The 23,529-nt window shown below is 32.8% G+C and overlaps 3 protein-coding genes across 4 annotated transcripts; all 3 read right to left on the bottom strand.

Moving 5' to 3' along the window:
• Nucleotides 1–6: 6 nt before the first annotated feature.
• LOC111375632 (non-lysosomal glucosylceramidase-like) lies at nucleotides 7–5,630 on the bottom strand. Its single transcript, XM_022998487.1, has 11 exons — nucleotides 5,545–5,630; nucleotides 3,915–4,009; nucleotides 2,690–2,800; nucleotides 2,091–2,147; nucleotides 1,938–2,008; nucleotides 1,245–1,344; nucleotides 877–947; nucleotides 621–721; nucleotides 435–538; nucleotides 261–314; nucleotides 7–93 (listed from the first exon to the last, which is right to left on the bottom strand). Exons 2-11 carry the CDS (start codon nucleotides 4,002–4,004, stop codon nucleotides 34–36), a joined length of 819 nt encoding a protein of 272 aa, XP_022854255.1. The 5' UTR covers nucleotides 4,005–4,009; nucleotides 5,545–5,630; the 3' UTR covers nucleotides 7–33.
• Nucleotides 5,631–10,598: 4,968 nt separating this feature from the next.
• LOC111375631 (cytochrome c) lies at nucleotides 10,599–15,039 on the bottom strand. 2 transcript variants are annotated; one of them, XM_022998486.1, is made up of 3 exons: nucleotides 14,774–15,039; nucleotides 13,208–13,341; nucleotides 10,599–11,219 (listed from the first exon to the last, which is right to left on the bottom strand). In XM_022998486.1, exons 1-3 carry the CDS (start codon nucleotides 14,883–14,885, stop codon nucleotides 11,175–11,177), a joined length of 291 nt encoding a protein of 96 aa, XP_022854254.1. In that variant the 5' UTR covers nucleotides 14,886–15,039; the 3' UTR covers nucleotides 10,599–11,174. The 2 variants fall into 2 exon arrangements, with proteins under 2 accessions (XP_022854254.1, XP_022854253.1); XM_022998485.1 differs by having other exon boundaries at nucleotides 10,599–11,010; nucleotides 14,774–15,032.
• Nucleotides 15,040–22,272: 7,233 nt separating this feature from the next.
• LOC111375630 lies at nucleotides 22,273–23,523 on the bottom strand. Its single transcript, XM_022998483.1, has one exon. It carries the CDS (start codon nucleotides 23,338–23,340, stop codon nucleotides 22,288–22,290), a length of 1,053 nt encoding a protein of 350 aa, XP_022854251.1. The 5' UTR covers nucleotides 23,341–23,523; the 3' UTR covers nucleotides 22,273–22,287.
• Between the last annotated feature and the right edge of the window lie 6 nt (nucleotides 23,524–23,529).

Here is a 23,529-nt window from a genome sequence, read left to right as displayed (position 1 = left end):
CAATCACAATATTTGAAGGTGATAAATGCAACCTTACCGAAATTTTGAATTGAAATGGTTACCAGAAAATCCAGAATCTCCACCAACAGAATTCTGCAAGAAGATTGATCAAGAACAGTTGTCAGAAATATTTTGTGTAAGAAGCAGGCTAACCATGAAATAAAAATGTCAAGAGAATTACTGTACATGGAACGAAAAGGTAAGTTGAAATGTTAATTCTTTCAATAATCATGAGAACCAACTTAAAAAAGAGTACATACCGCCCACGTGAAAAGCAAAGTGACATCTGCGGCCGTCTTTCCCAAATTAGACAACTGAAGACAATCATAGTCGATTTCTTCATATAAATGTTATACAATGCCTTTCTCCGAATGTATGTGTGCTGGGGAAGTAGGCGTGTGTGTGTGTTTTTGAAGTTTTGAGAAATTTTGTACCGTGTAAGTAAATACTGCCACAGGGAAGCTGCTCTCCTTGTAATTATGGGGAATAACAGGAGAAATTTGACGACATACTATTTTAAGTGCTGGATCAGGTTCTCCTGCATTAAAGAAAAAATGTGATGCTAGAAATCCATGACTTGGGACATAAATTGTGAATGCATTAGCAAATCACAAGATTACCATCATATACAGTCCAAGCCCTTGGGAATAATGCATGGTATGTGGAACTTTGTCCACCCAGATTCCAGTCCCAAGATCCTATCCCAGAAGCTGAACTATCACTGTTTATCCACATTATTTCAGAGAAATTTACACGTTGATTCTTTCACACAATATTCCTTACAGAGAAAAAAACTGGGGTGGGGGGTCACTTGAAAGCATTATTAATTTCACATATCAAGTTATCCGGAAAAACAAATTAAAAGTACATTCTTACTTTAACACTTCCAGACTCTTTGGGCATAGCACACTAGAATACTTTTCCCCGTTTGGACGTGAAACAAATATCTGCAAGTTTGGAGAAACAATATAATGTGGTCATTAGTAAATAAAAGTTAGCAATAGAAATGCAACCGAAAATCTATCTTTTGTCAACCACACCATTTCAATGACATATTACTGATTATTGAATTTTTCACTTTATGTTTATGTAAAAGTAATGTGTTACTCACAGTTCATAGTCTAGTTAATATTTCACCGGATGTTACTAATAGTGTCACATCACTTCAATGGCGGTATGCTTGAAAAAACTTGTCATCATGTAATAACATAATTGTGAACATCTTTAGAACTAGGTCAACTTACAGAAAATTGGTTTGCCAAGACTGGTTTTTCTTCACATATTCTAGGGAATAGTTGCCAACGCATAAATTCGCCTTTTAAACTTCTTCCGATGCTTCCTGCTCTGAAAATTGTCTCCAATCATATACACATACATTAATTACAGTAACACCAATTAAATTGAATATCCATGATATTTTATAAGGCACCGTTGTTACACATTACAGGTTATTCGTAAAAAACAGTCCACAGTTACGCAGATGAATACCATGCATTGATAGAGAAACATGTGCTTTTTTGCTTCACTTTGAAGGGAAAAACAGTATAAGAATGATAGCTCTTCAAAGTAATGACTCAAATTTGTGCTTTGTTATATAATCTTGTTTTACTTCTTCATGAGAAGGTTCAACTTAAGAAAATATCTTTCAAAATTCTGCCACAAGGACAAAAGACTGTCCAAGATAACAGTTTAGACAGCGAAAAAATCCCTATATTGCACTTGATAAAAATGCAAGAAGTGATTAAAAATGTTGCATATATCACATCTTAGTAGTTTATTTTGAAAAATAACTGAAAAGTTGTTGATCCATAAAGTTATAATATGGCTTACATCATCTAACAGAAAAAACTATTCAGACTTTTATTGTCGCTGCCTTTTGCTGAATCATGAATGATCCTCTACTTGCGGAGTAGAAAGAGAGAGTAAAATATACATACCCAATACCACCTATTGGAATCCCATGGCAAGATGTTGTATGGCGTTTCGTAAAAGGATCTAGAAAACAGTTCTGCAAGAACAGGAGAGAGATGCTCTTACCAACAGGGGATCCACCAACTCAAGTTTCAATTCTATAATAGAGGAGAATTTACCTTTCCCCTGATTTTTTCCTCTCGAAGATACCGCCACAGCCGATAACCTATTGGAGCCTATGGAGAACCAAAAAGATGCTATTACAGGAACAGATATGCAGGATAAAAACTCACAACTAGAGAGAATGAATATTAGACTGTTAACTGCGGGACCACTAAAGGCAACAATCTTGTTCATTTACATGTTCCTCAACTATTTAAGTTGCACATCACCAAGTAAACATTGTAGGACAACTTTAAGAGAAGTTTGGGCAATATTTTGGAGACAGAACCTTGATGCTAACATCTAATAGTATTAAATTCCAGATGGAGAAAATTCCGAAGAAAGCTCAGCTCAAGTCAAGAGGAGAAAACTTCTAACTATGAAGAGGGATATTTTGTTCACGGTTCGAGTAATATATTTCTTGTTTGGTTCGTCTTCAAAAAGGATAAAGAGACAATATATACATATATTTCTTAAGCTGCTGAGCTCAAATACAAGCTTGAACAATGTTCAATTCCATACTTCTTGGCACAAAGACTTCTTTTAATAAATAAACTGTGTGAGACAGGGCTACAGCCCATGGAGGCAAGAGCAGTATTAAAGTTCAGAAGAATACCAAAGTGATTTTTTCTCTCAAAGTCAGACCAAATTGAGAAAGGTCATGCTCCTCATTATTAAGTTTCCGTTTCCAAGCTAGGGATGGAGGCCTACTGGGGTCAACTTTGACCTGGAAAAAATCACAATGAGAATGAAAATAACAAAACAAAAGAGAAAGAAACAGTATTCAATAGAGCCACATGACACGTTAATGCAACAACCAAACAATCTGATTTATAATCTGGCATCAAAGAAGTAACTTTGTTTGTCTAATCAGTATTCTTCAAATCTTCAAACCACAAGTTCATCAGAAGTCAAAGATAAAAAGTGCTTAAAAAATAGACAGGATTCAAATAAACAAAAACAAAGAACATAACACAGGCAAATGATAATGGCAAGGACAGTTATACAAGGGGTACAGCAAAGTGTGTAGACAAGCTGCAATGCGAAAAACGGAGAACACTGAAATGTTTATAAATCTACAGCATTCGCTAATACACTTCAGATGCAATTTGAACAGTATTGAAGATTTCTTCAATCCTGGGCACAAGGCAGTTGGATAGATCGGAGCATGTGATGGGACATGTCATGTGTAGCATCCAAAATTCTTATAATTGAATATCAAATTGTTGCACCATTTTGAAACTTATTTCAAAATTTGGAAACAGGTCAAATAAATAATCAGAAAAAAGAAGAAAAGCTCAGTTAAAATACACACGACACATAAAAGCACTGGGTTATGATAACTCATTTGACACTAAGGCACGAATACAGAATCCATATACAAACCAATTTCACAACTTCCAACGTGGAAGGTGTGGAAGTCATGGCTGACTAGCATCCTAGTCATGCTATTGAACCTTCATGTGATGCACTGGCAAAAGAAAATTTATTGAACTTTGACAGCACTTCAAGTGATTATTTTAAGTTGACAATCAATATTTCTTTTAGAAAATGGTTTAACGAGAGACATTCTAAAAAGATAGCTTTTTTAGCTTCTTTAGTTCTTTAAACAGAGACACCGGAAAGAGAGGCTCGGCTACACGCCTTGCTGAAGTCACGTTATTATGGTTCGCTAGCTGAGCAAAGGTTAGTGTTTCCTCCAATTTGATTTATATACTTCACTGATTTTATGAGGAAAAGAAGGTACGATTTCGCCACAACACCTCACAAGAGGAGGGTGGACAAAGAGAATGTTACATATAAAAAGAAGAAAAGGGAAACTATGTGGGCCTGTGGCCTACCTCATCAGTACAGCAATTAGGAAATTCATCTTCTCTACTGTCAAAGCTGTTGTCCAACATGTTTCCTGCATCAAAGCCATTGTCCAACATTTTTCCTGCTGCAACATGGATGAGAGACAATTTTATGATATTAGTAATCAAATCCTAAGGATAATGTAATCAAAAGCCAAGATTTCCCTGCTTCAGTAAGAATGAGAGACAATTTAATCACATTTCTAATCATTATCTTTAGGTCAACATAATCACAAATAAATTTTATAAAACATGATTCATTGCAGTGCTGAGACTTTTACTTAAACAGCAAATCTTAACTGCCTTGAACATACATTGCCCTGTATCACGTACTCGAATAGTTAACGTTGCATCTTCAACATAACAAATATTATCATTAAAAAAAGCACCCTAGGCTTACCTTGAGGTGCGCCTCATGATGAGGTATCCGTTAAGAGCCTCAAAGCTCGTGCCTTGAGTTACATTGGCATATGGTTTGTGTCAAATGCCTTAGGAAGCTGAAGGTGTGGACTCCTTGGTGTTTAGTCAGTTGAGCTTTTTTACTTTCCTAAGCTCTTTGATTAGGTTCTTCAGTCTGGAACATTTTTACGGTTCTTTGCACCATTTTGAACCTGGGATGGAGTATTTACCTTGTTTCTTTCAATCAATTCCAAAAACAGGGAAAAGGTTTGGAAATTAGAAAAGCCAGGCATGTTCTACCCTCTTAATACTGAAGTTGCAGCCATTTATGTAACTTCGCCCCTCTCTTTCTTTTGTACTTTTCTTCTATCTAGTATGAGCTATGTTAAAATCAAAACAAACAAAATATTGTTTAAAATTTTGGTTCTCCTTCCAACTAGAATGCTTTTTTGAAATGATAAAATTCCATTGCATCCAAATAAATCATTGAGGATTCGTGGTCATAGACCAGTTTGCTAATTTATTATTTACTAGTTTCTTGATCTATTTTACGTTTTTAGTTCCAAATTAGACTTTTAACTCTGTTGAAATGTTTTATAATGAATTTTAGATGATCATTTCTATAATTATCTTATGGCTGTTATTTTGTATATATATATTTTTTTAATTATACGAGCTTTACACCTCAAACTCCTTGAGGCTTACACTCTTGCAGAATCAAATGCTTTGTACCCAATTCAACCTTTCTAAATAGTGAATACATGGATATGTCCCTTTACGGATTGTTCTTGCAATAAACACACACACAAGATTTAAAAGAAGAGTTTCTCAAATCTCAAGTCTCAACATCTTTGATCCCAAATCTAAACTCGGAAAAAAAAAATCTAGATTCACCCATAAAGCAATTTCCTTGAGAAACTCAAACCATTTACCGATCACAAGCACAACTACTGCTTAGTAAAAAAAAGAGAGAACAAACCAAATAAATGCAAAATTCAAGGAAACCCATTGTAAGACTAAAAATCTGAAAATTACACCATTAGATCCCAATTCAAGTAATCAATACTAAAATTGAATATTGAAGTAATAAAAAAAAGAATTCAGATAATAAAACCGTTGATCATTGATTCAGTGAAAATGATATGTCATATGCGTAACTTAAGCGTTAAATGCAATGCATGAAGAAAGAAGAACTTGATGGGATCGTAGAGAAACGAACCTGAGAGCAACTGCTGGAGGTTTTGCACGCAATTAAGATTTAAGACTAATATTGGTGGAAATGGAAACTGTCGCGCGTTGGATGATTTTAATAGTTAAAGAACCTTTACATTGGTTGCGGATTTTAAAGTAATTTCTAGTGGATATTATTCCTTTGACTTTTGGCCACTTTGCATATAAACCCCCTCAAATTCTCAATTTCATTTTTAAATTAAACAAGACAATAAAGGAAATTTTTAAATTTCACCCTGCTTTCGAAAATCCTAACGTACGAGAATTGTAATTGCCATTCATTTTACTAATGCATTAAAAGGATATAACTTTTTGAATCGTGCCGTGTGTACAACTCGACACACAGCATTGCTCACGGCTTCCTCACATCGCGAGCCCCCATCTCAATGACGGGATTGTAAGTTTTACAGTTCTAGTCGGACTGTAAAACAAGAAAAATTCTAACTTTTTAGAGATGTTTTTACACTAAAAATTATTAATGTTGTGAATAGAACTTTTGAGTGTACAAATTTTATTTAAAAGTTGTTGACTATTTGGTTGTAAATTCAGAAAATGCTATGAATATTAAATTGACTATTTGACCATAAAATCATAAAAATGCTTTTGTATAATTTTTTTTTTATATTTATTTCATGGAAGTTAAATTTTTTTTTTATGATATGTTAATATGTAATTTATTAATTTTGAAGCTTCATTAATCAGAATGACAGCTTTCCATAAAAGATTAATTCTAGTTTTTTAACAACTTTTTTAAGGTTTTTTTTTTTTGTTAAACAGTACTTTTTGACATAAGGGTCCGTTTGATTGCAAATATGGAATTGAATTGCTTAGAAAATGAATTTCAAGGAATTGAATTGCATAGAATTGTTTTCCTGGGAAATGTAAATTATTGTGTTTGATTGATATAATTTTTCACGTGGAAAATGTTAAAATAAAAGTATTTTTTGATGTTCGTTTGACTTTGTTTTACATGAGAATTGTCAATTAAATGGATGAAATTTACAGGTATTGGAAATGAAATTTGTTTCCATTGCCAAGACCAAAAAAAAAATCAAGAAAATCATCTATCTTTGAGTGTTTGTTTGACTTTGTTTTACATAGAAATTGTCAATTAAATGAAAATATTTTTTTATAATAATTCTTAGAATTTGTTTCTATTACCAAAAAAATTAAAAAACTTGCTACAATGCCCGGTGAGAATTGGAATTCCATAAAAATCAGGAATTGCACAACTTTTAACAAAAGCAAGAATTGATTTCCATGGAATTTAAAATGCTATCAAACAACTAAAAAAGGGAAAAGAAGGAATTGAAGTTCCATGGAAATGAAATTCCATACTATCAAACAAGCCCTAAGAAGAGCTTTTCACCTTCAAAAAATGCTTTTAAAAATTTTAATGCCCTGTTTGAGCCCCATTATTTCCTTATTAAAATGAAAAATATGATCGTTATCCATCACATCAAATCATAATATTTCATTTTTTTATCTCTTGTATGGAGCTCATAACGACTATATTTTTCATTCTCATTTTTACTATAATGTAGCTCAAACAGGGGCTAAAATTCCTCCCACACAAACTCTTAAGCCCCATTTGGTACCCATTTCTATAAGAATGAGAATGAAAAATATAGTCGTTACGGAACCACACAAGAGATAGAAAATCAAATATGATGGCTTGATGTGATGGATAAATGTCATATTTTTAATTTTTGTGGCCAAAGAATATAAATTAAACAAGGCTTAAGATCCGTTTGACATGACTGTTATATTTTTTATGCTTTTTATAGGAGAGATTTGGAAAAAAAAATTACCATAATTTTTTTTTTTTTAAAATTCATTTTCAAAAGCATTTCCAATTTTGAAAAATGCTTTTAGATAAAGTTACATTCAATCAATTTTCTCTAAAAGTTTTTCTTATTAGCAGAAGTGCTTTCATAAAATTAGTCAAACAGGTTTAAAAATAATTTTTGAATTTTTAAATGTTACACCAAATGGGTCATTATTCATGTATTACTCTGCTAAGCACCTCAGCCCTTGTCTCAGGGCGTGTCAATGGCCCCTGTCAGTGCAGAAGTACTCCATTATTCATTGTTATTGTGTTTGTTAGCCAATCTTTCAAAATGCAATTAATTTGTCGAATAATGAGATTGAGTAATTAAATAACAACCTGTTCACTTTATTATAGTAATAATGACATAATATGCCAATCTTATTCTTATCCTAATTGCTTAACATTTTGGGTAATTACCATATATCGTCTTTACTTTTCACTATTATTGTGAAAAATGCCATTATCTTTTATTTTTTGACATTTTCACTTTTATTTTAATATTTTATTGTGCAAAAGGTTATTCTCATCCATTTTCCTAATAAAAAACTGTGATATAATGAATGTACCCTTTTATTTAAATAAAAAGGTAATTGTAACCATAATCCCAATTTTTTCTAGAAAGTGCAAACGAGTTCTAAATAAATTATTAGAATGGTAATTAGCACATAATGTCCCTACATTTCATTATTATTGAGAAAAACATCCCTAAATTTTATTTGTTGGCATTTTCACCTTTAATTGCTCAAACCATCATTTCCATCCAATTTCTCAGTAAAAAAAATGTGAAATGGTGAATATACTGTCCTATTTAAATTTAAAAATAAAAAATTAATTGCAATCATAATCCTAAACCTTTTTAAAAAAATACAAAAGAGTCCCAACAAAATTATTAAAAAAATTAAAATTTTTAAAAAATATTTTTCTTTATTTATTTAAATATGAGAGCATACTCGTCATTTCACAACTTTATTGAGAAATTTGATGAAAATGGATAGAAATGATGGTTTGAGCAATTAAAGATGTAATTAAGGATGAATATGGTAAAAAATGAAAGGTATAGACTTTTTCAGAATAATAGTGAAAAATATGGACATTATATGCTAATTACTTTTTGAATTATTTATTTGGTACTCGTTTACACTTATTTTAAAAAAAATTGGAATCAAGATTTTCTTTTTCTTTTATTCAAATAAAAAGGGTGTATTCGTCATTTCATATCTTTTAATTGGAAAAATGGATGAAAATGATTTTTGCGAAATGAAAAGTGAAAATTAAGGGTGAAAATGTCAAAAAAAGAAAGGTAAGGACGTTTTTGAAAATAATAATAAAAGGTAACATTTTTAGCAAATTAAGTAATCATGTATTAAATTTAATCCAATGGGAAAACTGTATAAAACTACATTTAACCATTAAATTACAAAAAAAGCCAAAGCAAAAAGCAGGGTTGATTAAAGTATGACCGTCCAGTTTTCAATTGATGTTCGCTAGTTCTTGTCGACGTTGTCGTCAAAAGTCAAATACCAATAGTGGGGCCTCAATCACGACCTGTGTTTAAAAAGAAAGATGAACATTTTTCTCTTGAAAGTTTAGCACCGCAAAGGAACCGGCAACACATTGTTTGTGATCAACTAGCCTAGCTAGGTTCACACCATATGCGTGATGTGATGCAGTAAAACGTCTGGATTTACATTTAACCTCTCCCATTCGGCCCTCATTTTTTTTCAAATTAAAATAAAAAGAAAATTATTTTTTTTAAGAATGAATAGTTGAAAAAAAAGGAAATAAATTTCGATTTACGTGTAATATTATTTTATAAAAGATTGTATGATTGAAAATAGGAAAAAGAAAAAGAAAATTTAATTTTTAGAATTGTCGAATTCTCTTTTTATTAAATGATCATACTCTCTCTCTCTCTCTCTCTATATATATATATATATATATATATATATATTCACTCTTATTGACTAGTCATTTGAGCTTAATGGTTGCAACTCCATTTGTGTGGGGACACCCTTTTGTCAAATATACTAGTGTTGTCTAATACTCGTAAATATCTCTCTCTCACATCTAGAAGACAACGTATAACAAGACATGAAAGTCAAGCCTCAATCCTTACTTTCAGACCTTTTTTTTTTTTATTTTAAGAAAATTCTAATCGTACATAATTATTTAAGTTTGATCATTGATAGGACCTTTATACATATTTTTCAGGATTTCAATAAAAACATAATTCTGAAAATCATGCACAGTTGCGCAGACACTAAATCAATAATTCTTTATTCATGAGCAGAGAATGCTATGCATGTTATGATATAATTTGTTAAATTTATTTTGTTTCTAAATTAATTTTTGAACATTTTTGTTAGACTAAACTTCAAAACAAGAAAATATCATTGCCAAACAGAACGTCGCACAACTTAGACGATCATTTTTTAAATAAAACAGCACGCTTGATACTCCTACATTGACAATCTATTTCCTGACTACGCTCTAGACATGGAATTTTCTTGGTCCCTAACACTTATGTGGGCCTTTTAGAATGCAGCCACGAAGGCATTAAATTAAACTCCGATAGCAATGTCCCTATAATGAAAATGGTTGATAAGTACATGTTACCTACTATTTGCTTTAAAGAAAGAAATATTTATTATCTTTCCTCTTAACATAATTAAAAAATTCAGCAACTCTAGAGCATTTCCCCAACACACAGATGTTACCAGCCAAAGCCATTCAAGTTAAGCACAAGCTTCCAAAAATTGAAATGAGCAGCAACTAGAAAAAGACAAACTAGAATCTTTAAAAGAAAAAATGACTCGTAACATGTTATAGTAATATTAAGAACCCGTCTTACTTAAAGTTATATTGATTTTCACCTCAAACAGCTCCTCGTTCAATTCTTTTGAATTCATTGGATCCTTTTCCGCGTTAAATAAGTTTGATTCTTCAGAGGATCATAACCACTTTTCGAAGATCTTTTATGTATTATATCAGATTAGGATTGAATGGCACAATCAAGATACAAGCCAAAGACAATTTGTTCGTTGGAGTAACCTTGTGTAATCTAATGCCAGAATATAAATTTGACCTGCGGCAGCAGATTCCATTGCCCAGGTTCCACCACCAGACAATCTCAACATCGAAGATGAATAGCATAACAAGATCAATAATCATAACAGGTAACGATCATGAACATATGAAACCTCAATGAAAAGTGAAGAAAGAATTTTCAAGATACCGTAAATCAGTGGTGAAACAGCAAGCAAAATATAATATGATGAATTAATTCATCGATGTATGAAAGACATACCCAACTATATCAGTTCAAAAAATCAATAGCCGCAGAGGCAACAAAATTTGCAATTGTGGGTGTAAAAGCTCAGAGAAATAGAACAGTGCACAACTGTGATGCACTTATTAAATAGAATCGCAGTTACTAATTCTTTTTCCTCTAAAAAAATTTCCCAAATGACACCAATGACCAATCTAAGCATGTTTCAGTAAAAATAACTAGCTTCCTTAAAGCTAGAAGCTTCAAGCAGTTGCCTCCTTGAGATAAGCTATTAGATCTGCACGCTCTTGAGGCTTCTTCAATCCAGGGAAAACCATCTTAGTTCCAGGAATGTACTGCACCCAAGAATATCCATTTCAAACTGATGTAAGCATTATTTCTTCCACGTGTAAAATCAGAATACACTCATCCTCACTTGAGCAAATGTTACTGTATAACACTACTCAAACAACAGAACAGGGTCAATGTTGGAGGCAAGATAAGGCAGAGGAGGAAATTTCTATGTTAGGAATCTCATTGAGGAGCTATGAAGTATGAACTCCATCTACATTCATAAAAACCCAAACACAAAACTTAGATCAGTAACATGTACATCATTGGGGAAGAACAACAATCCCTCAACTACAGTTTCCAATATATGCATTTAGTATATTAAACGCAAAAGGCAGAAAGAGGAAGGTATCTTTCAAATACGAGTTAAGATGCGATGGATGGAAACAAAGAAAGAAGAAAGTCGTAAGCCGATTAGATGATATCTTACCATTCATGTAGATATACACCAAATATTTATCTAAGCCTCATTACTATAAAATTGGGATCAACCAAACTAAACATTTTTCACCACTTTATTCAATACAATGCTACATCTACTGTGAAAAAAAAAAAAAAGTCTTTGAAACTAAATACTTTGCCAACACATATGGCCATATTGATTTTGGTCTACTAATTTCACCTTATTGCGTCACTCACGAGATAACAATCTCTTTCGGGCTATGCACAAGCCCCAACTATCCTGGAACTTCCATTATGTAGAATCACTTTTTAATTCAAGTCCTACAACTTGTACATAGTGTAACATTGCATAAATAGGTTAGTTTGGTTTCAGAATGGATTTTAAATTTGTTCCATTAACTGGATTAAAATAGTATTCGACTTTGGACAACATTACACATAAATTTACAAACACTGACTCGTATACAGTGTAATTATACTTCACACGAAATATTCTCATTTATATAATGTAATTGCATTTCACATAAGCTAATTATTAACATTACGTTTCATAAGCCATTATTTCACAAACAAGGGCTGGGTGTGTGGGGGGGGGGTGTCTAGTCCAGGTATTTCAAGAACGGGAAGCACCAATTAAAATTTGGTAATTAGTAAATTGAAACATTATGTTTTACCAGGGATACAATTCACCCATTAAGCTTCAAATATTTTGTAAATGGAACCATTCGGTTTAATATAATTCTTGGAACCAAACCGGAAGAAGCATCGGTTCCGGTTAAAATGCCACCCACATCGGAAACAGTAAATATCACATTTCATTAGGATGTTTTCTTCTTTTGATGATTATCATTATTTTGCAATTTGCAAAATTAGTCCAATTTATTTTCGTAATCCTGAATTCATCACTACTTACTTACATTTTTTTTTAATCCATATTTGTAATTTAATTCTGTGGTGAGTAGTATTTTCAATTAGAATATTGCATTTTGACAGTACAAGTCTTATAGTTTCCTTTCATTAACATTCACATTTTCTCTAGCACATAATGCTCATGATCTGTAACTTTAACCAAAGGCCATTCATTTACCTAATAATTGCATTTTGATTACATATTTGTATTTCAATTCACTAACAATAACATTCTTGTAAATATTAGAATACTCAATAAATTATGTAATCCGAGTGGCAATTGTCCATACAACAGAAAATATTTTCTATAGAATTCATAAGCAAAGTCTTCTCACATCAAGTTTTTATCCTTTCTCCAAATTATGGAATCAGACATCCTACTTAAAATAGAGGTCATATTCTGCACTTCAGATGCTTTTCTTTCAAGATTCTCATACTATGGCATGTGGAGAGAGTGTTACTCTTGTATTCAGGATGCATTTGTAATCTCTCTTATTCTCCCGAAAATTAATGAACTATTATTTATTTATTGCTGATGCTAATCAATACACTTGGTAAAGTTTAATTTTGAAAACAAAGTATGTATCATGTGATTACACCCTATCTGCACAATGTGTTTGATAAATTTCCCAATTATATATTTACTAAGTGGACGGAAATGACTCCAACTATGGGCGTTATTGATTTGAAATCAAACTAAAACCATAAATTGTTTATCATGGTATCAAAAAGTATTGGTCCAAATTAAATTGAATTTTGGGAATAAAAAGGAAACGTGAATGGCTTCAAGAAAACATTTTTTGCAACTTGTGAAATAACTCCATTTTTTATAACCAATTGAATATAAAAAAAAAAAAAAAAAAAAAAAAAAAAAACTAGATGTCCACTAACCTTCTTAGGATTAAGCAAATAATCATAAAGAGTATTCTCTTCCCAGATCACAGCCATGTTCTTGTTGGCAGCAGAGTAAGAATAACCAGAGGTAGTGCCAGATTGCCTTCCGAAGAGGCCACTCAAGTTGGGACCTGGAGATTCAGAAGAAGGAGAAATCCTCAACAGATAAGACACAACAAAGGGAGTGGGCCTGAATATAACAAAATTTCTGTACAACATACTAACAGTACAAGGAGGGCCAAATATCATTCCACCACAACATTAATATCATTGCAAGCATGCATATGCAAATAAGCTGCCAACAATTGATCGCGGGCAAAAAGCCAATTAAGAGAGTTACAATACTCAGCATGTTGCCTAATTAAAAAGCCTGAGATATTGAACCAAAGAATACATTAAGCCCCTGTTTGGTGTGGATAAAAATCTTGCTAAAACTCAAGGTCAAAGTCAACAATAAATTCTAACCACACATTTAATGGAAATCACAACTCTTCAACCACATATTTCATTAACTTTATCAAAATTTACTAAAAATAGTGCTAAGAATCAGTGGCGGACCCACAGTGGATCCTAGTGGGTCACTAAAATTGATTTTTTTTAAATTTTTTTCCCTTCAGAAATCAGATTTGAAGCCTCATTCTCTGGGAATTTATTTCTTTTTGATGATTTTTTTTGGTATTTTCTTATAAAATGGAATTGGGGATCCGCTTAGGTGCTCCAATTTCCATCTTGTTTTGGCGATTTTATGGTAATAGATTTTTGCTGTGATTTGTGTCTTTGTTTGAATTCGAATGCAGCTGATAATGTAACGTTCAAAATTTGCTTTGATTTTTGTAATTTTCTCTTGAATGGATTGTTTTCATTAATTGTGATGGAAAAATAATTTAAACATAAGTATACTTTTTGTTTTGATGATCACAATGTTAATGAAAGGATCATTCGAGATAAAAGTGATAAAAATGATGTTGTAGATAAAAAGGAGAACAAACTTGGCCATGATCGTCATCCAAGAGATATATGTAAATCCGTATTCTTTGCAAATTTGATCATGCTCCAGCACCTCAAAATGTTTGCGTCTGCCACTGCTAAGAATATACAGCCAATAATTGTTTGTCGTTTCAACTCAGGAGTATTCAACATTATTTCTCCACTCATCTAAACAAAAACATATATGCTAAACTCAAAATATATCCAGGATGTAAGATGGATTATAAGATCTAAAATCCTCATAATAAAATAATACAGTTCAAATATAATAAATCAAAGGCCAAGAATGAGTATATTGAACTCAAGCATGCTTCAGCTGATAATTTTTCCATTTCCTTTCAATAAATCCGATAACTAATATACTCCAACTCACTACAAAAATTCAAAATCAAATTAATCCAATAATAAAACAAGATCTATAATTCCACATTAACACATTTCAAGAACAACAAATTCAGAAACATGAAATGAAATCCGACCGATAACTTTACAACGCAGATCATGCAGATCCATATACTCTAAAAAAAAAGAAGCACTATTTTCAAAATTAAGAAAAATATTGGGGCAGAGAAGGACCTTGTTTGTGGCCAGCGCCTTTCTCAACGGTGTGGCACTGAGCGCACTTGGTCTTGAAGATCTTCTCTCCGGATTTAACATTGCCGGGAGGTGCTTCATTGAACGACGCCATATTTCTTTCAAGCAAATTACTCAACCAAACGAGATCTTTACAATATTGTCGGTAATCTGAAATTCAAGAACAAGTGGAGGCTGTGGAGCTATGAAGAACTCTCTCGGGCTTCTGTTTTGGGCCTTATTTTATTCTATGCAGGAGGCGGACTAGTAAAGGAACGTGTATTTGGGGGCGGCGGCACGGGTCACTAAGTTAATCGAATTACGATTATACCCTTGGTTTTTTGACTGGTCCGCAGAGGGACCTTTTCTCGATGATTCTCTGGACCTTTTGCACTTTGACTTTGACCGCCACGTGGAATCATTTAAGCCATTTTTTATTCCCTTCGCACAGTTTTTTACCACAAATTCAAATGTCATCGAATTTGAAACTTCTCCTAATATTCATATTTGCACCAAATTCCGTAAAAATGTCACTTTTTATTACAAAAAGTCCATTTTACCATTTGTTACACATTTTTAACAGCAATAAATGCTTAATTTGAATATAATTAATGATTTGATGTGATGATTTGTTTTCTATATTTTAAACAATGGAAGAGATTATTAATCTATATACATAATTGAATTTTTGTTAAAAAATTGGGGGTGAAAAGTTAAAAGAAAGGAGTAATTGGCACAAAACGTCTCTACATTTCGAGTGTATTGTGGAAAACGTTCATATCTTTCATTTTTTGATATTTTAACCCTATTTTCACCTTTTTTTGCATCGAAGGTTCTTTTCACTGTTTTTTGGGTGTAAAATGACCAATATGTCATCCTCTTTAAATAAAAGAATAAAGAAAAGAAAAGAAAAGAAAAAATTGCAACGATAGGCAAAACTTCTAAAAAATTGCAAATCCCCCCCTCTCACCCACCAAAAACTTCACCTTCTTCCCACACCTCACCCCCACGCCATCGCCATTTGTCGGCCATTTTCAGCCACCTTTCGGTCAGCTTGGCCGTCGGACCAACATACCAACTTGAAGCCCTCACTTTCCTCTTCACAACCCACCCAACCACTGGCAGGAAATCTAAAGAAATTGGTCGAAAAATCGCGCCAAAATAGACTGCCCAAGCAACTTCAACAACAAAATCAACAAATTCAACTCCTTTTTCCGACGCCGACGTCATGATCGAAGACAGAGGACCACCCCTCCTAGCACCACCTCTTCAAGGAGAACCAAATGAACCTATGGGTCATTGTCAATTTTAACCCAAAATTGTAGAACCAGGCGATTTCTTCAACAGCTAAATCAGCAACTTCAAACACATTTTTCATCGTCGGTGTCACGATCGATGATCGCGGACCGCCCCTTCTAGCACCGCCTCTTCAAGGTGAACCTAAAGAACCTATGGGTCATCGTTAATTTTGGCTAGAAATTGTAGAAATAGCCACGACATTTCGTACACAAAGAAACTCGGTCGATCCCCTTTCGATTGATGATGCTACAGGGCTTCAATCCATCAATTCTAACATGTAATCGTCAACTAATGTTGTCACAACTATGGGTCCTCCATCAATTGCATCAATTCATCAATCAAAAGATCAATTTTCAAGATTGAACTGAAGAACTACCAGCCGAATGCAAACTTCGATTTTCTGGCTGTAGATTTTGATTTTCAGCTTTGTTTGATGATATGAAAACATCTATAGGAGCGCAATAAGGAGCACAATTGACCTGGAGGATGGGTTTGCCATGGGTATCGTCGAAAATGGAGTTTTCGACCTCCATTTTTGGCCGTTTCATGTTACGTGAGCAGCCAGTTTTGGCATAATTTTTCGGCCAATTCCTTTAGATTTTCGGCCAGTGGTTGGATGGGTTGTGAAGAAGGAAGTGAGGGCTTCAAGTTGATATGTTGGTCCGACTGCCAAGCTGATTGGAAGGTGGTTGAAAATGGCTGACAAGTGACGGTGGCGTGGGGATAAGGTGTGAGAAGAAAGTGAAGTTTTAGGGGGAGGGGCATTTGCACTTTTTTAGAGTTTCGCCTACAGTTGCAATTTTTTCTTTTCTTTTCTTTTTTCTTTTATTAAAAGATGAGGCCATATTGGTCATTTTACACCCAAAAAATAGTGAAAAGGACCTTTGACGCAAAGAAAGGTGGAAATAGAGACAAAAATGTCAAAAAATGAAAGGTAGGAATGTTTTCCACAATACACTTGAAAGGTATGGACTTTTTTTGCCAATTACCCTTCAAAAAAAGCATAAACACGTAAGGTTCAAACCCTCCTTTATTAAAAGATGAGGCCATATTGGTCATTTTACACCCAAAAAATAGTGAAAAGGACCTTTGACGCAAAGAAAGGTGGAAATAGAGGCAAAAATGTCAAAAAATGAAAGGTATGAATGTTTTCCACAATACACTTGAAAGGTATGGACTTTTTTTGCCAATTACCCTTCAAAAAAAGCATAAACACGTAAGGTTCAAACCCTCCTTCTTCATCATCATCTTCACTCCATCATCACGAAGGGAAAGCTATTGGATTGATCATCCATCTCAAAGTGAGCTAGTAGAAATTGTTTATATTTTTTTCTCATAAAATGCTTGATTTAAATATTTAGTACAACATGATCATATTTATTTGAACTTTTTAAATCTCTCATTCATTGATGTGTTTTATTTTTATACATTTTTATGGGGAAAATACCCACATATTGATGTGAAATATTGAGTTAGTCTTTATTTGATTTTAAGACGATATTATGATTTTGTAGTTGAGAATTGATTATCATCATTAATGTCTTCAATAATTTCTTCCAAAGAACAAAGTATATGGTTTTCAAGTTGTCCCGAAATTTATAGCACTTCAATTGTCGAATAGTGAAATTGAAATCATCGATTTAGACATTTGAACTGTCGAACTCGATATTTAATAACTGTCGGGATAGAAAATTTAACTGTCGACTTCAACACTTGAAACTGTTAAAATCCTTTGTTTCCCTTTTTGCTTTGCATGTATCTAAATATTCGAAAGCTTCAATGTGATGATATTAAATATCGACATATAGAACGTGCAAAATTCTCACCTTTGCAATCCAAATATTTCAAGTATGAGTCATCACTTGAGATTCATCGTGTAACATAGGACAAAGTTTGTTCAACCCCTAATGTAACATAAGTTTCTTAAACAACTGTTGGATGTCGTTGTTGATGTAATATGTCCAATGTTCCCCTACTGCATTGTACATTATCAAGTTATATTATCGTTTTGTTGTCATTATCTTTTGCGATTGTTATTACTCCTTATGTTGTCATTATCGAACCCTAATACTGTTGAAAATAATTTAACCACACCATTCAAAAATTGCTATCACAATCTAATAAAAAATTTAATTTTAATCCCCCACCAAACACGTTGTTTGTAAGTTGTAAATAATTGACTCAATTGACACATAAATGATAAACACCACAAATGTTAAGTCGTATTACTATGGAAAAAAGAAGGAGGACAATTACAAAATTGGATTGAATTATATACTACAATATTAGAGGTGGAGTGCTTTTATACTTTAAAAAATTAGCAATTTATCATTTTCGTTATATTTATTTCTTTTTATCATGCTTATAATATATTGATTTTACTGAAGCATACACGCCTTACATAAAGGTACTTTCAACTTACGATGTTCCCAAGTACATTCTCAACTTACATTACTATATTCAACTTACATCGTCATCATTATTTCCATATCGTTCCCAGACAGGCAAATACATGTTCAATTTCATAAGTAATACGAATTCATAGACAACATATTTCATGACAGTCCAACAATTCATCTGTCGATCTCGACAGATTGTTTTTGCCATTCTTGATACTTAGTCTGGAATACACAAAAAAACTACACGTAAGAAACATAAGTAAAGTTTTGGTAAACACATTACCAAAATCATCCCTAAAAAGATGGACTATACATAACTTATTACATAACTATATTTCATTACTGCCCACTTCATTCGTCGTCGACATTAGAACCTTCTCTCCCGCTTTCATCGTCAGAATATAAATTTTAAATCATGAGTATCATTTTATCATAAAGTTTTCTTTTGTAGTTGTTGGTAATCAATGATCCTGAATACTAGCACTTGTCGAAAGAACATATCATTTACTATTATAGAACATTGAAATGTGTACAATGTAAATAGAAGAAAGAGAAAACGATGAATGATAAAATGATAAGTTCCTATATCACAAAGATAACAGAATTCACCCTGCATCCAGTAAACACAACATGAGGTTGATCAAATGCAAAGTGTTTCAAATGATAATGCACAAAAAATATTAATTTTTGATATTGAGGATATACGATTAGATGAGAATTTGGATAACACATTATTTCATGTTCACAATTGATGAACAAACAATTAATTAGACAAAGTTAGTTGTAGGCATTAGTGTGTAGAAATATTACTACGGGCATAGTAACTTATTAGACAACATATTTTATTACTTGTCGATAGTTCAAATCATGACAAATTGTACGAATAATTTCGACAGTTCATTACAAATGAGTAAAGTACACTGTAAATTTCAATGTAACGGATATTTGGATACACACCATTATGTACATACATTATCAAGTGAATTCCTAATTGAAACTAGAGACCATAAATATAGTCTACACATAAGTATAAATAGTTGTAAAATTAACAAATTCAACTATGTTACCATTGAATTTTACCTAGGAGCACACATCGTTTAAGTGACTATTACAGCAAATTAAAACATTTGTGCACATCACTAATAAAAATTGTATAATATTTTAAAGTAAAAAACTATACAAAAGTATTATCACGTTACATTTTCATTTTAAAATAAACACATCTAAAAGTACTATTCCGTCATTAACTACTTAAAACAACAATTATGTTATCCTTGGGAATATGTGACTATTTTCCTAACTAACTCCTGCAATGTATTTGATATGTTGCTTGATTTAATATAGGTTGACTTTCTATTCGCTCCTCCTCGTGAATGGAGTCATGTCGATGCAGCAGGCACTCAAACACGTGATGATCGTTGCATATTTGTGTTAATGTCATCGTCACCTTGAACGGGTATAGTTGATACTAATGGTACATCAGTGTGTACTCCTATGCAAAAGTGATTAGTGTCGTATTAGTTATCAAAATTTAATAATGGAAGAAAATAACATATTCTACCAAGATTTGAAGTATAACATCGAAATGATACGTTTGTCTTCAACTAAACATATTTAACGTAAAATATAAGACTTTGACATTGTATAACTACCTCATTACGAAACTTACCGTCTGCCACAAGCACAGGGAACTTCGTGACTGTCTAGTCATGTACCTTTCGGGTCGACACGTTGATACGAAATAATCAAGTTTCAAATGCCAAGGTTAAGAAATCAAAACAATCGAGCATTTGTTTTAATTGAAAGTAGTAACAAATATCAATTGCCTCATTTACCCCTCTAGTCAATGGACATTCGATTGTTCGGACTACCAACTTTCAGGTCAGTATCTTCATACGAAACAACCATGTTTGAAATCATTAAGATTAAAACTTCAAACAGTGGGACAAATGCGTTTTTAAATTAGAGTGATAACACATACCAATTCCCTTGTTTACCTAGCTAGTCGATGGACCTTCCGGTAGTTCAAGCAAATACCTATTGGATCAGTGATTTTTCTATCTAGAATGACAGTTTATCTCTAAAAATGAATTCATAACTATTATGTTTATATTCCATGAAGTAATAATAGTACTCAGATGATATGTTATACGTTTCAACCCCTAAAATCACATGTAGAAGAGAGATTTAACAAAATTTGGCTTCTACATCCAACTGTCGAGATAAGTTGGTTAATTGTCGAGAATTTCAGAACCTAACTGTCCAGAACAACAATTCATCTTGACAAATGATTTCGTTACTCTCAGGATTTACATTTACATTTCACATTTATATTGGTTTTCCAAAACATGAAGGGTTGAATTGTGACAAACATGATGTGTTATTCTCATAACTTTAAATAGTAATACTTTTCATATATTCAGCCATAAGTTTTATATGTAAAAACAAAGACATTTTCAAGAATGAAAATAGAATGATCCAACGCTTAAAACAACATTCAAATAACCCTGAATAATCATATAAAGACACACTTAACCAAGTTTATTTGTGCATGTTGATTAGAATATACCCAGTTTAATCTTCGCTCATTTTGCAAACTCAAAAATTAAACCCAAACTCAATTTGCCCAAGAATGACCAATAACCATTATTTACATAAAAGAAAAGTGAAAAACATAATTATAAGAAAGAAATTCATAGATAACTTACACAAACACATTAACATTTTCATAGAACTAAAAAAATAGACAACAAAAATGAAAAAAGAGACATTGTACCAATTTAGGACAAAAATTGTGAAGAATGAAAAACAAATACCCGTAAATTTGAAAAATCAGAAGAAAAGAGAGCAACAAATGCAAAAAAAAAAGATAAAAGAAAACCTCAAGAGATTAATGGTCATCTTCGTCGACAGTGGACTGATTAACGGATATTTGGCTTCAAGCCTGGACAAAAATGAAGGATTTTAATGTTGTCGACAGCGTTGAACGAGATGAAATTGAGCCGTTTAAATTTAAGGAATAAGAGGTTTTGAAAAATCAGAAGAAAAGAGAGCAACAAATGCAAAAAAAAAAGATAAAAGAAAACCTCAAGAGATTAATGGTCATCTTCGTTGACAGTGGACTGATTAACGGATATTTGGCTTCAAGCCTGGACAAAAATGAAGGATTTTAATGTTGTCGACAGCGTTGAACGAGATGAAATTGAGCCGTTTAAATTTAAGGAATAAGAGGTGTGTGTGTGTGTGTGTATAAACCTTTTGTATTATTTTTTCATCTAGCCAAAACAGTTTTTAATGAATGACATGTTGTGTATTTGAATTATCTAGAGGGACAAAAATGTTCAAAATTGGCAATCTTGCAAAAAATTTAAAAAAGTGATATTTTTGTAAATGCAAAGTCAAAAATTGACTATTTTGATAATTTTCACATTCCCCCACAAAATAAAAACTTTTTATACATAAAATTTTTCTCTATTTTTTAACCGCATATTCTCTAAAAAAAAATTACTATTCAAAACTATATCTTCTTCAAAAATTTTGGCAAGTTTTCTCTTTGTTTGAAATAAGATTTAAATTTTTTTTTTTTTTTTGTTTGAAAGCCAATTATTTTTTCAAAATGATTTTTAATATCAGGTATTTGGAAAGATTAATATATACTTAGATATACACATTTTATAGAAGTGTTCAATAATTTATGGATCAAGCTCCCAAAAAAAATTGAAGTTCGGCAAAACTCGAAGCTCTTGAGCTAATATTAAAATTCAACTGTAGAATCAACGACATTTTCATTACTCTCGATTAAACTGAGCCCTAGATTTTTCATTTTCCTTTGGAACTAGAAGTGTATTGAGCGCTAGAATCGCTAGACTCGATTTTNGTACTTTCTTCACGAGGTCTATGAGTTGGAGGAATTAGTGAAATGGAATCGTTGTACTCATCACTACATCTAGCCTCTGCATCGCTTTGATGACTCCTCACAGCTAAAGAATCCACAACCGGAAGGTACACCAGCATACAGATACCAACTCCCACACAAAATAGAAGAGAGAGAAAAGCCAAAAATGCAATGGCATCAAACAAAAGATTTTCTGGCTCAGATAGGACCGACAGACCAAGAAGTAGTACTCTTAAGAGAAAAAGAACAGGAATAGAAAAGACTAATGTGTACACCCGTTTCTGCAAACCCTTATTGATGACCAAATGAAGAATTCGCCTCCCAACCCATAAAAAGTATGTAGTGAGTACAGTACCAAAAAGACCAAGAATGATAGTGCTTGACAGAGGGTAGGTGCATATGGTAACATTGTCATTGTCACTTGTCTTAGAAGAAGCTGTTTTGAAGAAATATGGAGGCAGTTTGTTCATGGAACTGTTCTTGCTATACTTTGGCTCAATTAAAATAACTATGAGCTGAAGAACGAACATTGGGAGACAATAAAGAATAACACATCCGGCTGTTCTTGTATTCCACTTCTGGTTTAATGTCCCAGACCTCTGTAATGATGCACGGAGAAGAAATAAAAGGGCGAGAAGAAGGCACGGTTCTGCAAACCCCAGGTTTGAAATGATGTAGCATTTGCAAACAATTTCATGCCATTTTGAGTTGAGGGCACCCAAGATTCGTCTTTCATGTCTCAACAGATTCAGCCTAATAATCTCCCAAATAGCCCACCAGATTGCGAAAGAGATCAATGCAATTCTGATAATCCAAGGACCACTAAAATAATTGAACCGAATAAGACCTTGACTACGGATCCGATTACGGAAGTAAAGTACGTACACAGTGCAAAACACACCCAGAAGGACCAGAACAGCAACAAGACAAATTGTCACCACACCAAGTGCATCAGCAACAACTCTTGTTACGGGCATTACCCAAAGCACGGATTCCACGCATGCTCTCAGCCAGCATGGACACAAGGAAATTCTCTATCGAGTACAGTATTCCTCTTTGGCAACTCAAAACAAGCAGAGTATATTTGAAAGCAATAACAGAGTGCTCTTACTGACTCCAAAATAAACATATAAGATCACTAGGGGGATCAATTAGACCCTCAAACA

This window comes from Olea europaea, unplaced genomic scaffold, assembly GCF_002742605.1.
Source record: "Olea europaea var. sylvestris unplaced genomic scaffold, O_europaea_v1 scaffold1391, whole genome shotgun sequence".
Classification (NCBI taxonomy): Eukaryota; Viridiplantae; Streptophyta; class Magnoliopsida; order Lamiales; family Oleaceae; genus Olea; species Olea europaea.
This window is presented reverse-complemented; position numbering and strand designations above follow the sequence as displayed.